Genomic DNA, 16,280 nt, shown 5'->3' on the forward strand with positions numbered 1-16,280 from the left:
AATATACATTTAGCAGATAATCCAGTTGGCTTTGGAATTGAAAAATCACAATTTGATCATGGAAATGTTAAAGACTGATAATGAAGCACAGGTTTTAAAGTTCAAAGTGCTTAGATGATAGTTAAAATCATCTTTCAGGTTTATCATTTCTTACAAATACATACTGACAAATATTGGGGGCTGTTTTAACTCTTGCAACATTTAATATATATACACTCAATTGTAGACTGCCAGTAATCAAATGAGAGATAATGGGTAATATGGAAGATAATGCACAGTAATTAAATTCTGTTTATTTTGAAAGTGTTTGAAAAGTATTTTATTTTAAAATGAATTCTAGCCAAACCATCCATTGTCTTGTCATCATCAAGTGAAAACTATTTTAAAGCTCAATAGTTAATTTTTTTTTTTTTTAATTTTTATTTTTTTTATTTTTTGTCTTTTTGTTGTTGTTGTTGTTGTTGTTGCTATTTCTTGGGCCGCTCCTGCGGCATATGGAGGTTCCCAGGCTAGGGGTCGAATCGGAGCTGTAGCCACCGGCCTACGCCAGAGCCACAGCAACGCGGGATCCGAGCCGCGTCTGCAACCTACACCACAGCTCACGGCAACGCCGGATCATTAACCCACTGAGCAAGGGCAGGGACCGAACCCGAAACCTCATGATTCCTAGTCGGATTCGTTAACCACTGCGCCACGACGGGAACTCCACAATAGTTAATTTTGACCTTCTATATTACCAGGTAAATTTAATCCACAAGTGTGGGATTCATTTGCTTTAAATCCAGAAATTTCATTTTGGAAGAGTCGTTTGATGTTGAGGAAATCTTATGAGACCTTTAATAAGCCTCTTAAATCCAGAAAGTTCTATATCGCCGGAAGGGAAAAGAACCTATATCTTAAAATTCCCTTAGCTCTTAAGTGAGAACTTTGGATTCTGAAAAAGTTGTAAATTTTGCCAAATTTAGCCAATCTTTCTTCTTACGGGCACATTGTCTTTGAAATCAGAGTATCCAGTTTGAAGCAAGTAATCTATTCTAGGTAAAATTTTTATTGATTTGCCTAGAAATATAAATAGAAGGAAGGCATCACATTTAAACAGTTCACATTTAGTTTGATGTAAATTACTCTCTGTGTTTGACAAAGACTATAAAGGAGAAGAAGAAAGCATCAGCATTTCCTGAGCAATAGAGCCTTTCTCCCCATAAGATAAAACGAATTTTAGACAATGGAAATATTTTTCCAGGTGCTTATATGTCACCAGTAGAGGTTTCAGCTGTGCCTTAGGGATAGAAACTCAACACGGGCTGCTCTTCTCTTTTCATTCTAATCATTTGCTTTGTTTGCTAATCTCTCAAAAGGTTTTTAACATTGTATAAAACACTGAAGGAAAAAAAAAACACCTTTTTTTCAATTATGAAGTTAATCCAATTAAAATTTTATTCAGTGGTTGCACACTTTCTTTTTGACTTTATCTTCTATCCTAATATCCCATTGAGGAAATGACTCATACAGCTTTGAATGATGTTATAACACACTTTCCAGGGATGCTTCTCATTTTGGTTCCTGTAATTTCCAACTTATTAAACTATGTTCTCAATTTTAGAGCAATAATATGATTATATTAACCTCCTGAACAAAAGACTAGTATTAACCTGTTTGTTTCCCGGTGAGCCTTATTAACTTACAACTTAATGATATAACTTATTTAATTTTGTACTTAATGTTAGGATCTTTTAAAATGAGCACTGAATAAATTAACATTACATAGGTTGTAATATAGAAAAGCACATTTAAATTTACTTCAAAAAACCTGATTAATTTTCCACTAAAAATCTTTTTTTAATGGAAGTATAGTTAATTTACAATGTTGATTAGTTTCAGGTGTACAACGCAGTGATTCAGTTATACACACACATATATATTCTTTTTCAGATTAATTTCCCTTATAGGTTATTATAAAATATTGAGTATAGTTGCCTGTGCTATGTAGTAGTCTTTATAGGCTATCTATTTTATATATAGTAGTCCTTTATGTTAATCCCCCAACCTCCTTCCACTAAAAATCTTAATGATAGTAAGTTTTGTGGTGAATTTGAAAGACCAAGTCAATCAAAAGTGAAGAGTTACCAAGGAATATAAATGCAAAGAGTTTGAGTAAAAAGAGCAAAACAAATTATAAGAAGCAGTTGTAAATGGCCTGAGGTAAGGGTAGATAGAAATTATGAATTGGCGTATAGAAGTAATTCAGTGTATTAATTCAGTGTATGTGTGGGTTCAGTATTTAAAACAGGACATTTTGGAGTTCCTGTTATGGCTCATCAGGTTAGAAACTGACTAGTACCCATGAGGATGCAGGTTCGATCCCTGGCCCCGCTCAGTGGATTAAGGATCCAGCATTGCCAAGAGCTGTGGTGTAGGTCGCAGATACGGCTCAGATCTGCATAGGAAATTGAAGTTATAAGAAAGAACTCGGGAAGAATTTCTCTAAAAAAAGAAAAGAAAGGAAAAAGCAAGGAAGAAATGCTGTAAAGGAAAACATGCAAGCGATAGAGTTACCAATAGTGACCAGAAGGGGGGAATGGGGCCAGCAAGAAAGATCAGTCTTTGTCCTTACTAAATTTAATTTTGTGACATGATCCAGAGAAAGACCCATCTCAGAATCAGAAACAGAAGCTGGAATCAGAAGCGGAAATGAAGAGGTTGATCTGAGGGCAGAACAAGAAAGAAATGCATCTTTCAACTTAAAAAGAAGAATGAGCAGCTATTAATTGTGCTTAATATCAAATGATCCTCCCCATTTAGGTTTCCGCTGCTGCAGTTAATGATGCCACGTGGTTCCACGGTGCTTGTCCGCTTGTTGTTAATAGAATCCCCCTCAAGATGCCAAAGCCACAAAGCAACTGTTAGTGTTCGGTGACCTCCTGCACCAGCTGTCTTGTGGGCTTTGAAATTGATTTTCCTCATCTGGTCTCTGATAGTGTACGTCTTTAAGTGCGCACCTCTAGTTCATCACCAGAGTGGAAATGGTGGCACAAATAGCAGAGGAACTAGAGGCAGGCGCCACGCAGAGCATCATTAGAAACATCAGAACAAAATCAGCCTGCTTGGTGTGCTCTGTATTACAAAGAAGCTGCTGCTGTTGCTGCTGCTTTACTGCCAACTACAATGGGGGGAATATTCTCGCAGGATCTGCTTTTTTCATTCCCCAATCTGGTCTGAGAAGAAAAGACAATTTCTGCCTTTATCCTCCAAACCTCATGTGGATGCCAGGTCAAAACCATATGTGTCTGATAGTAATTTTGGCAGAATTTGTGATATGTGAGAAGCATATCCCCAAGGCTGTATGACCTGGCGACAAGTCACAGGATGGGAAAGACTGTGATGACACACAGGAGTGGGCACCTTAGAGAGACGTAGGTGAGAAAAGAATTCTCTCCCGTGGAAACTCAGTGTGTACTTTTCGTATAACTGAATGCCAGGATCCATTTACCTGTTCCTTCATTCAGTTATTTGTGGAGTTCTGGACATAAACTAAGCATCGTGTTCAACCTTAAAATGGTTTTTTTGAAAGTCCTGAGCTTAGAGATATACCTTAGTCGCATTTGTTTTGTATTCTCTGTATCACATGTTATTGACTTTGAAAAGACAGCATGCTCTCTGAATTTAAAAATTGTCAGATTCTCACCAAATCTGAAACCCAATGTTCTGTGTGAAAGTATGTTGACATGGACCTTTTCTACTATTCTGGCTCATATCGAAGAGGTTTTTACACGTGTATTTTAATACATCTATTTTGAGGCCTAATTTTCCCTAAAGGAATCGTCCTCGCATAAACCATTTGTAAATGGTTTCAAAATTGAAACAGGCTTAACAATTTAAACAAGCTTTACAAATTCTTTGTATACTTACATACTAGAAAGCCATCTGAAAATAGTGAAGACCAGTGATTCTGAAATATAACTCACAGGTGATGTGGTTTCTCTTTCAATGTTTTATAAAGTTTCTTTATTTACTATACATATATATTTCCAGGGCACTAATTTGATGCCCCCTGCCCCATATGGATAGTCATGGAGACAGAGGAAGGGGAAATATACTTCCAAGGTTTAAACTCAGTGACCAAAAAAAGGCAATCGAATTCTGTTTTCTCTTGCAGCAACAGAAAATGAATGTAGTAAATAAGTTAGAAACTCTGAAGAGTCTTCAGTTCTGCTAATACTGATGAACAGTGAATATTACATCTTTGTTTTCAACAATATCTCAAAGTTGCTTTTGCTCTAAGAAAAATTGTGATTTCTTAGAAATTCAAGCCTAATTCTTAAAAGAGTTCCCTGCTCAGATCACATAAACAGATGACATAATGTATTGATATCATAAACCAAGAAATCACAACAGAGATGTATAATTTGAAGTCAGCAGGTATCTAGCTCCTTGTCTTGATCTATGTTTTCAGTGTTAAAGCTAAAATCGTAATCTTTAGTGGTCCAGAGGCTCAAGTTCAAATCCCGTTTCCCATTGAGAAATGGCCCAAACTACTTTGCGTAAAGCTGTAACACATTTTCCAGGTTTGCTTTCCATTTTGGTCCTTCTATCTTCCAACTTGTATTTACTTATTTTTCTTTCATCATTTATTTATTGGCTGTGGGTCTTTATCCAAGGTACTTAATTTCCGTGAGGCTCACTATCCACATTGGCACGAATGTCACCATTTTACTTATTTTTACAGTATTTATTGAGCAGTAGGTATGTGCCTGGAACTTTCTAAGCCGGGAAATACTTGAAGCTGAATGAGGCTCCATGGGGTTTACATTCTAATGAGAGAAGACAGAGAGCAGATTTATGCAGTGGGTGTATCTTTCTTACCCATCCATGTGATATGCTACAGAAACAACCTCATTTTTCTTTTATATTTCTGTGTATATTTTATTCGAAACCTTTATGCCTAGAACCTTTCCTTGAGGGATTTGGGACCCCCTTTCCTACCCACCGGTCTTCTCCACTGAGGTGCTGAGCCTTCATGCTGTCTGTTCTTTCTCGACCAAGTGCTGTGTCACCACCGCTACAGCCTGTGTTCCTGGCTTGCGTGGCCCCTTCTGGTCCAGGAGTCCACTCTGCCATTTCTCTGCTATGCTTGAAGCCATCGAAGTCATTTTGCTTCTTCCCAGTCCTATAGAGATGCAGGCTCTCTACTACTGTTTCACCTCCACCTCCACCCACCACCTTTCTCTATGGGATCCTGTGGCCTCCAATGGTCTCTGAGGTTTAAGGATGGGGTTCTTCTCCTCTCAGGGCCCCCTGTCCACTCTGGGGTCCCCACTTCTCCAGGCCTCTGCCAGGGGATCCAAGAGCAGGGCCCCTGTGTCAGAGGCACAGCGAATCCTCTACCCTAGGCCAGTTCCTCCCATTTCCCTCTCCCGAACTCTTGATGAGAAAATGGTCTAGTCTAAGGGGACCCCTCATCTCCTAAATTCCTTTCAAACATGTGGTTATGTCCAAAGGCTCTCTCTGTCTTCATTCCCCCCAGATTCATGGTACCAGAGTCAGAGGCCAGATAGTGTCTTTGACTGTGGGCCTGTGTACTGGCTGCAGTTCCAATGCTGCTTGTCCCTGTGTGCTTGGCTTCATCAGGTAGCTCTGTCTGCTGTTTCCGCACCCTCAATCAAGGCAGAGAGGTGTAGACAGAGCCCTGGGCTTCTTTGGAAACTCACACCACCGACCTCCCCTCTACTGCCACCTCCCACCCCCAACTCCCCCATCTCCCGTGCTGCCTACAAGCCCAGGTCAGATTCCTCCCACTGAGCCTGTCAAATCCTCCACTGTCAGCAGCTTGCCAGGGTCCTTCTCCTACTCTCAGCCTGAAGATCCTCCCCCGTCTGGAGAGGAAGCCCCTTCTTGATCTCACATTCTATTTCTCCCAAAAATCCTGCTTATATATATCCTAGTCCACTCCATTTCACTCTGTACACTGGGCTTTAGTAAAACACAAGACATGCTCAGGCTATTTCTACTCCTTGTCTCATCTCCTTTCTCCTGGAGGCAATGAAGTAGTGAAGCCACTGGAATTGAGGGCAGAGAGGCAGCACAGAGACAGAAAGGGGAAAGATTTTAATCCACTGCACAAGTAAACATATAGACAAGACAGTGAATGATTGTAATAAGCACTTTGAAGGAAATCACCATGATGGGAAGTACAAGGAATGGGGCTTCAGCAGGATCCCTGTCTGGCTACATGTGTCTGGCCAGCTTTGCCTTTTCCTCTCCAGAAGGAGTGGATGTGCATCCTTCAGAATGCATTTTTTTTTTTTTAAATCCTTTCCGATGGCCTGGAGGAAACAGTTTGTTACTAAGGGCCACTAGGTCTTCCTACTCACTCTTCATGTACAGTGCTAAAAAAAAGTGAGAACCAAGGGTCTCAGCTGCAGCTCACACATCAGACCCAGCCTGTCACTTGTTTTTGTAGTGAACATGAGCTAAGAATGATTTTTCCATCTTTAGGTGATTGAAAAAAATCAAGAGAAGAAGAATATTTCATGTCATGGGAAAATTGTATGGAATTAAAATTCCAGTGGCCATAAATCAAGTTCTATTTAAATACCACCGTAATCAATTATGGATTGTCTATAGCTGCTGTCACTATATGAGCAGAGATGTGATGCTAAGGCCAGAAAAGCTCTAAATATTTATTATTTGATTCCCTATAGAAAAAGGTTGCGTGCACCTGATCCAAATGTTTGAGTTTTCCTCTTGTACAGTACAGTTCATCTTCTCACCCAGAGAATATGCCCATGCGTGGAATCACCAGCATCAAATTTGTAAACCAGGGAGTTCATTTTGTAGACATTAGTCTTGAGGGTGTTTAATTTCTTTAAATCTATTTTATGGAAGTATAGTTGACTTACAGTGTTGTATGAATTTCTGCTGTCCAGCAAAGGGATTCTGTTATACATATGTATACATTCTTTGTCATATTTTTCATTATGGTTTATTACAGGATATTGAATGTAGTTCATCAGGCTATACAGTGGGACCTTGTTTTTTATCCATTCTGTATATACTAGTTTGCATCTGCTTATCTCAAACTCCCAAACCATCCATCCCTCTCCCACTGCCCCTTGGCAACCACAAGTCTGTTCTCTATATCTGTGAATCTGTTCTTGTTTTGTAGATAAGTTCACGTCATATTTTAGATTCCACATATAGGTGATATCATATGATATTGGTTTTGTCTTTCTGACTTACTTCTTTTAGTAAGATGGTCCTAATTGTATCCATGTAGCTGCAAATGGCATTATTTCATTCTTTGGTATGGCAGAGTAATATTCTATTGTATGTATGTACCGTAGCATCTTTATCCATTCATCAGTCAATGGACATTTAGGTTGTTTCCATGTCTTGGCTATTGTGAATAGTGCTGCTGTCAATATAGGGATGCATGAATCTTTTGGAATTATAGATTTCTCCAAATATATGCCCAGGAATAGGATTGCTGGACCATAGAGCAATTCTATTTTTAGCTTTTTGAGGAGCCTCCTTACTATTTTCCGTAGTGGCTGTACCAATTTACATTCCCACTGATAGTAAAGGAGTGTCCCCTTTTTGCCACACTTGAGAGTGTTATATTTTGAAAAGGGATTCAAAGTCTTCAGATGACACTTTGGGGTATTTTGGAATATAGATTCCAATGTGTGAGTTTGGGAAGAAAAACAACTGTTTATTGAACAATTACCTGATGCCAGATGTAAACACATCATATAATCTTCATAAAATAATAAATACTACTGTTATTCCCATTTTATAGATGATAAAATCAAGACAGAAAATTTGAGTGACTTAGACGAATCATACAGCTAATTATATAGGTGAAGTCTGGATTTGAACCTGGTCTGGTTCCAGAGCCCACATTCTTACAAATCATGCTAAATATGAATATGGTAGTAGGTGCTAAAATACTGCTTCCAACATACCATTTAATTCAGATTATAAACTTTAAAATTTGCTATATATCCAGCACAAATGAACATCTCCTCAGAAAAGAAAATCATGGACTTGGAGAAGAGACTTGTGGCTGCCTGATGGGAGAGGGAGGGAGTGGGAGGGATGGGGAGCTTGGGCTTATCAGACACAACTTAAAATAGATTTACAAGGAGATCCTGCTGAATAGCATTGAGAATTTTGTCTAAATACTCATGTTGCAACAGAACAAAGGGTGGGGGGAAAATGTAATTGTAATGTATACATGTAAGGATAACCTGACCCCCTTGCTGTACAGTGGGAAAATTAAAAAAAAAAAAAAATTTGCTATATAAAGTAGTTCCATGGGGGAAAAAATGGATTCACAGTACAGTCGCTAGTATAATTTATGCAAGTAGTTACTTATCATTTGCATCTATTCTAATTTTGTGGTTGACAAAGCATCTTTAGATACATTAACTGGTTTACAACCCTGTGAGATAAGTAAATCATTAGCTTCATTTTACAGATGAAAACAGGATCGTAAAACTGGAAAACACTAGATCAGAAACTTAAACTCAGATCTTCTGATTTCTAATCGAGAATTCTTTCCACTCTACCTGTGTTAGGCAAACATTCATAACTTTTACCATATCTGTCCTCCAACTACACTGTTATTCACTTACTAATTTTCTGCAAATGGGCTCTTTGTAACTTAAATGCCTACTTAGCCTTTTCTACGCCACAATATATGTAAACTGAAGAGTTTGGCTCTTCTTTAATTTCCCAAACATTTACATTCTACTTGCTGTATTCCAAGTATCTCACAGTAAATGTTAATTCATTTAAGGCTTGTAACAACCCCGGCAGGTAGATACTACTACTGTCCATATTTTCCAGATGAAGAAACTGAAACATAGAAAGAGGTTAAATATTTTGCCCAAGGATGCATACCTGCTGTGGTAAAGCAGGATTTTTTTTTCATTTTTTTTAATTACTCAAATGAATTTATCACATCTGTAGTTGTATAATGATCATAACAATCTGATTTCACAGGATTTCCATCCCAAAGCCCAAGCACATCCCCCCACCCCCCAAACTGTCTCCTCCGGAGACCATAAGTTTTTCAATGTCTCTGAGTCAGCATCTGTTCTGCAAAGAAGTTCCGTCTGTCCTTTTTTCAGATTCCACATGTCAGTGAAAGCATTTGATGTTGGTGTCTCATTGTATGGCTGACTTCACTTAGCATGATAGTTTCTAGGTCCATCCATGTTGCAAAAAATGCTGGTATTTCGTTCTTTTTGATGGCTGAGTAATATTCCATTGTGTATATGTACCACATCTTCTGGATCCACTCCTCTGTCGATGGACATTTCGGTTGTTTCCATGTTTTGGCTATTGTAAATAGTGCTGCAATGAACATTGGAGTACATGTGTCTTTGCAAATCGTGGTTTTCTCTGGATAGATGCCCAGGAGTGGGATTTAAAGCAGGATTTGAACCTCAGAAGTCTAGCTCCCAAGGTTTGTCCTTTTAAGCCCTTAACTTGTTTGGTATATTCAATCTATTTTCTAATACCTATTAAAATAAGTACATTGGTGTTAAAGTTTAAAACATTCAGCTCTGTCCCATCTAAAGTCATCTTGCATAAAGGCTGTATTGTACCATGTGGAATATTCAAGATTACCTATAGGCTCCTGCATAGGAAAGAGGGAGCAGAGTCTGTTGACTATTGGATATGTTACTAGCAAAAATAATAACAAATGTTAGGACCCAAACTAAATACACAGAAAGATACGAGCATAATATGAAATGTAATCCTTGAAAAAACATAGTGCTTTTTTCCTAAATTTGGGAACGTTATTGTTAATAGGAATCTTAAAATGTGTCGTCTTTCCTAAAGAACTCCCTAGACAGCCTTCCTGTTTTGTGATCATTCAATTTCTGTTTAAACATTTTCAAAGTAGGAGAGCAGACAATCTGTAGAAGCCGTTTGCGTCACTGTCAATTGGCTCAAGTCTTTAGGGAAGCTTCCCTCCTGCCTTCATTCCTCCCTCCCTCCCTTCCTTCCTCCCTTCCTTCCAGTTCTTTTTGGCTACGCCATGGCGTGTGGAAGTTCCTGGGCCAAGGATCGAACCTGAGCTACAGTAGTGACAATGCTGGATCCCTAACTCACTCTGCCACCAGGGAACTCCCATAGGGAATCCTGTAGTTGATCTAAAACCTGCTTCACTAACCTCTTCATTTATTTAGGTTGGTTTCAGAACGTGTTCTGTGATTCCTTTCTTTCTCTCCCTCTCCTCCAGCCACTTCACCTTCATGGTTATGTTTGACATAAGCTAAAAATAAAATTACTTTGCCTCCCTTGAGAACTGCCCAGCTGCCTGTGGCCAGTACTTGGGGGTGGTGGTGGATGGTCATGGGAGACAGGCTAGGTTTCCATGCACACCCAGAAAAGAAATCAGCCTGCACCGCATTGCGGAGATCGTGCACACTTGCGTTTGTAGGAGTACACAATCTCACGTGTAGCAAGTACACATGAAATTGTAAAGGAGTACAGTTACTTTCCTGAAGAGAAACACAAAGATTTTCTCAAAGCAATTCATAGGTTTTGCTTAAGACATGGCATGATTGGAATAACTCCCCAATCTCTCAAGCTACCTACTTAAAGGGACAGTCATCGTGTGTGTGTGTGTGTGTGTGTGTGTGTGTGTGTGTGTGTGTGACTCCTCCTGAATTCATTACAATTAGTCTCTTCCATCTCAGAGTCATTTATAAGAGTTGGGTTCTTCAGTTAAAATATTTTCTTAATTTCTCATTTTTTGAACTGTAGGAAGTAAAAGATTAAAGCCAGAGAAGGACGGAAAGATGGGAGAGCTCAGGCTTTGCCATCTCTGTCTCTCACATTTTAATATATTTGTATCTTACAATGATATTCTCCTGTTCTGCAGGCATTTCCTATTCAAAACAGGAACAGGGACAACGCCACTGTTCAGTACTGCAACCCCAGGATACACTATGGCATCTGGCTCTGTTTACTCACCGCCTACCCGGCCACTACCTAGAAACACCCTATCAAGAAGTGCTTTTAAATTCAAGAAGTCTTCAAAGTACTGTAGCTGGAAATGTACCGCCCTGTGTGCTGTAGGGGTCTCAGTGCTGCTGGCAATACTCCTGTCCTATTTTATAGGTAAGAACACATTTCTAGAACTCTTTCATCTGTCAGTCGGGATGTTAGATTATTGTTTGGGTGCTTTTATTTATTTATTTGGTCCAAGAGTGTATTAGGAGGTTATATGTCGTGAGCGAGAGGTTGGTACTAATATATTGTAAATCGCAGAGTATTTTCCATGTGTGTAGATAAGTGGAAGAGCTGCATTTGCGGAAGGAACAAGGGCTGGACACATGAGAGCGTCCACTGGTGTTGGGCTTACCCCCTCCCCCCGTGAGACATGGGCGGTTCTAGGACATTTCGTGTCCAGGAAATAATCCTGCGCTTGCAGGAATCTCCTTCAGTGCAGAGTCAATAGGGAGCTCTCTGCTGCCTGTGGTATTACCCATCTTTCAGCCAACTCAGCTGTCTGAATGTAGAGCCCATCACTCAGGACCGTCATCTGGTACTCAGAAACGCTCTCCTGAGAACCGTGCCTCTGTAAAACCATGACTGGATTATGTACTCGTTTCTCTCTGTGGGTTTTCCAGCTTTTCGGGTGTGGTATCAATCTCGTTTTTTGTTTGTTTGTTTAATTGTCACCAAAGGATGGAAACTGCTAAGAGAAGTTGTAAATAGGCCTTTTCTTTAACTGGTTCGGAAGCTAGATGAGCCTTCCAACTATTGGAACATGGCTTACTTGAATGTCAGAAAGGACCACTCTGATTTTGAGCTGCTTCGAAGTGGAGGGGAAGGCCCAACACATTGAAATGCAAACAGTGTCCACTGAGATAAATCACAGGCAACGTTTGGCCCACAAGAACAACAGCCAATGATGCATCCCCAAGTTTATAAAGCAGTTCGTGATGTAAAATTCTGTAACCGAGGAAGAGGACTGCAGGGCTGTATGTAGACTAATATGATGCTTTTGCAGTGAACTGGTTTCTAGTGTTCGCTCCCGTACTCCTTAGTGAAAAATTATGCCTTTGGAAAGGGAAATAACCATTTCAAGCCACAGCATTTAAGAGAAAAATAGAATTGTAGAGCATGAAGGAGCTTTAGAGAGAATGGAATCAGGGATGGAACTATGAGGCATGTTGCATAATATGACTTCTGACTCTTTGACTGGGGCTGACAGTGCTAATGAATCCGGGCACTCTTTCTCACTGAACCTGCACACAGCCTCGTTATCCTCATCACAGTGCCTCGTACAGCCGCTGTCCATCAGCGATGAAAGCAATGGGAAACCTCGCTGTCATCTTTCAATCTGAGTTAACTCCCTCCTTGTAAAAGTGGTCAGACCAGGTACCAAAAAGGTTCTCACTTGGCCAAGATCATACACTAATGGTACAGTGCTGTGCCGTTTTCATAAGCCTCGAAGTCCACGAGGACTGTCACAACAACAGAAATCGGTATTCACAGGCAGATTTCTAAGAATTCAGCTAGAAAATATCCAGCCGTTAAGAGCATCTCTTCTGGTTAACTGGATACATTATTTGTAACTGTCAGCCGTGTGCTGCCAGAGCATTTTAAATGGCTTCTGAAATGTACCAGTCAAAAATGCGATGTGATAAATTAAGCATATGTATTTGTAGAGGATTTTTTTTTTTTTTTACCACAGCACATGCCAAACAGATAGATAAGTACTATGCAAGGTTGGAATTCAGTGTATGTAATTCAGTGTCTGTGTTGTTTGATGTGTCTTTGAACAGTCTTCCTATCACAAGTGCCTGGGTCCTACCTGTTGTTAACTATTTGGAATATCAGCCCTGATGCGATTTAATTTTATTTACATTGCATGACTGGGGGAAAAAATGGCATGTTAATGTGAGGTCAGATCACCTTGTACATTTGTGAGCCTTGTACTTTTTTCAAGTATCCATCAGTGAATATCAGATTCCTAAATAAAAACTCCAAAATGTTCCTTTTTTTCAAATTACCTATTTTTACTGTTGAGTGGTTAGAAATCCACTTTGTGTCTGCTGGTGCCACCATCATAAATGTTTTCCTTCGGTTTTATCTTTCTCCAATGGAAGCATATAACTTACATAGTTAATATACTCACGTGCTCTTATCAATTCAACAGATATTGGTTGAACATTTGTTAGGATTTAGTTACTGTGCTGGAAATTAAGAAGATACAATCCAAGTGTCATCTGGCAAAATTGCTTTTATCATCAAAGAATTATCTCATGATTTTATTGCTTTTTTTTTTCTTTTGTCTTTTAGGACCGTACACACAGCATATGGAGGTTCCCAGACTAGGGGTCGATTTGGACCCCTACGCCACAGCCACAACAACATGGGATCCGAGCCTCATCTGCAACCTACACCGAAGCTCACGGCAATGCCAGATCCTTAACCCATTGAGCGAGGCCAGGGATCGAACCCACATCCTCGTGGATACTAGTCAATTTCACTAACCTCTGAGCCACAACGGGAACTCCTTTTATTGCTTTAACTAAACACAAATTTATTTAGAATTTCACTAGTCTTCCTGTGCTTAACTCGTACACTTTCATGATGAATTTTTCTGTTGTTTAGATCAGGCAAAGAATTTCATTTTTCGATCATTTAGCTGGTAAATCTTTTCAAGAGTGAAGATACTTCCTTTACCCTTAGAAAGAAGAATAGGGCACTTCTCTCCAGGAAAGCTGTCCTTTCTATTGAGTGTGCATGTAAAGCAGAGACTGAGCTGTCCAGCCCCATCAGGCTGATAAACCCCAGAATCGATGGGGAGACCAATGTCATCATCAGATTGACCTCACAACCTTTCACAGAGTGCAGCCATTCCTAAATTTTCTTCTTTCTATTCCCTTAAAGGTCCCCCTTCCCTCATATTGACAATCAGTATAAAGTCAGAGCCCTAAGAAATAGGTAAAATAAAAGACTTGAGGAAATCTTTCTCTCCTAGAATTTTCTTTTTCACCTTCCAGTAAGGTCATGAGAAGTTATGAGACTGTCACATTCATTAACAAGTTTCTCCTCTAGGATAAAATTCTCTCAGGATAGCCCAAAAGGGAGAGAAAGCGGCAAGCTTAGCTGTTTGGTTGTTTTCCCTATCCCTGTAAAGAAGTTTCAAAGAAGAAAGAAAGGCTGAAAAAGAAAGTGAGAATTAATTCCCATAGGTCATTGTTAGCTCTTTGCAAGGTAACTGCTGTTAACTTTTTGCTGTCTACCCTTTCATATATTTTTCCATGCATATATGTACACCTGGAGTTCCATCTTTTTCATGCATTTGTACCAGGCTTTCTCATTTATCATTCATTAAATATCCATCCTTTAGCAGTTGTTCTTAATTAACCACTTTTTTAAAATGCAGTGACCATTTTCTTAGGCATATAAATGTGTGCGTGTATTTGTGTGTGCCTGTGTGTTCAGTCGATCAAACTTTGATCAGAAAAATTCTCTGAAAGAAATTTTCTGTGCCAAAGTGTGGGCATGTCTTAAATTTTGCAAACCGTGGCCAGTTTGCACAACTGTTTGTACCCTCAGTTTACACAACTACCAATGCTACATAGTATTAATATTCTTAATCATTGTCAATCTCTTAAAACATTTTATTGTTGTTTTCATCTACTGCTAGTACTATCTTTTCAAATATTTATTAACCGTTTGTATTTTTGTGTTTCTGTGTACAAATAGCCTAGTTTTCCCTATTTTTCTCTAGGGGCTTTTTGTTATGTTGGGTTTTTCGTTTTTGTTTTTTGGCGTGCAAGTGTTTATTAAGGATATGAATCATTTCTTCTATGTTACATATTCTTCCAATTCATTATTTAGTTTGTTTATAGTTGTCTTGCTATATACCATATAGAATTTTTAAGTAATCAAAGTTATCCATTTTTTCCTTGTAATTTCTAGTGTTCACATTATACCTTCAAAATTCTTATTTTACTCCAAGTATTATTTTTTTTTAATTCATTTAACTTTTCTTCTGGTACTTTTATGGGTTTTCAGTAACCATTTTTAGGTCAACATTTTTCTGGGCACTCGTGTTAGAGGTTCATTTTAGCTCTTCATTCTGGAAGTTCTCAGTCAAGTGATAAAGACATGTATGCAAACACGCTTTGAACAATATGTGCTTTCCTAGCAACTCTGACCTGAATGAGCAAAAAATAGAAAGGAAAGAAGGAAATGCCTACCCCTAGCTGAAGATGTTGGAGAAAGACTTGTTCTAGAGGTGATGCTTGCAAGGTGCAAAGGAGTTCCACTCCCTAGGCTTGACATCAGAATGACATCAGAATGGCTGGTTGGAGATCACCTTGAGAAGAGGTCAACCAGGACATTGAAAGGAAGAAGCGTGAACTGTCCAGAGTTGTGCACGTGGGGTTCATGGTGTACCAGCACTGGGTATGAACTGCCTCCTTGAATTTTCACAACTCCATGAATTTTATCTCCGTTTAACAAATAAGAATCTGCCGCTTAGAGAGGCACTTTGCCTGAAGTCACACAGCCGACAAAACAGTGAATGCTGGATTGAAAAACTACCAACAATCCCAGGACACTACCCTGCCTCCCATGAGGATTTTGAAGAACTGAAGATAGAGAAGAAACTAAAGGAATTGAAACATAGTAATAAAAAGTATCACAATTATGTTTTTAAAGATTGTCCTGGTGGCGTTCCAGAATATGCAATTTGAAGACAGAAAGTCCAGATTTGTGCTTTTTAGACTTGAATATGCCCAGGAATCTATATGCCCAGGAATCACTTGGGGATCTTGTGTGTCCTGATTCAGCAGATCTGAAGTGAGAATCAAATCTGCATTTCAGACAGGCTCCAGGTGATGCTGCTGTGGCCCATGGCCAACACTGTCACATGAGAGCTTTGATGATGGAAATGCTTCTATACTGTCCAGTTCAGTAGTCTCTAGACACATGTGGCTGTGGAGCCCTTGGAAAGTGGCTGGTGCAGCTAAGGAAACTGGAGTTTAACTTTTATGATTGTTAATGAATTTGAACTCAGACAGCTTCATATGACTAGTGGCTACTATTTGGACAGGGCAAATATAGACAACTTCTTATATAACTAGGAGGGAGGTCATGAAGCCATGTGGGGATATAGGAATGAGCAGAATTGAGAAACTAAAGCCAATTCAAAGTAGAATAGACATGCCATGATTTATTATGATAAAAGTCAAATGTTTAGGCCCATACATGTGGCAGACTTCTTTTCAGCAGTG

General features: G+C 39.3%; 1 protein-coding gene across 50 annotated transcripts in view; it reads left to right on the forward strand.

Moving 5' to 3' along the window:
- TENM3 (teneurin transmembrane protein 3) overlaps positions 1–16,280 on the forward strand; it is a 2,581,468-nt gene that overhangs the window by 2,412,251 nt on the left and 152,937 nt on the right. For all 50 annotated transcript variants that reach the window (XM_085000902.1, XM_021076354.2, XM_085000908.1 and 47 more), the window contains one exon: positions 10,901–11,139. In XM_085000902.1, coding sequence (XP_084857028.1) covers positions 10,901–11,139 — 239 coding nt within the window. The remainder of the gene's footprint in view (positions 1–10,900; positions 11,140–16,280) is intronic.

The sequence above is a fragment of the Sus scrofa genome, chromosome 15 (assembly GCF_054392235.1).
Source record: "Sus scrofa isolate SSC_HxYL_T2T_F1_AM1 chromosome 15, Sscrofa_HxYL_maternal_Yorkshire_Landrace_v2.0, whole genome shotgun sequence".
Lineage (NCBI taxonomy): Eukaryota > Metazoa > Chordata > Mammalia > Artiodactyla > Suidae > Sus > Sus scrofa.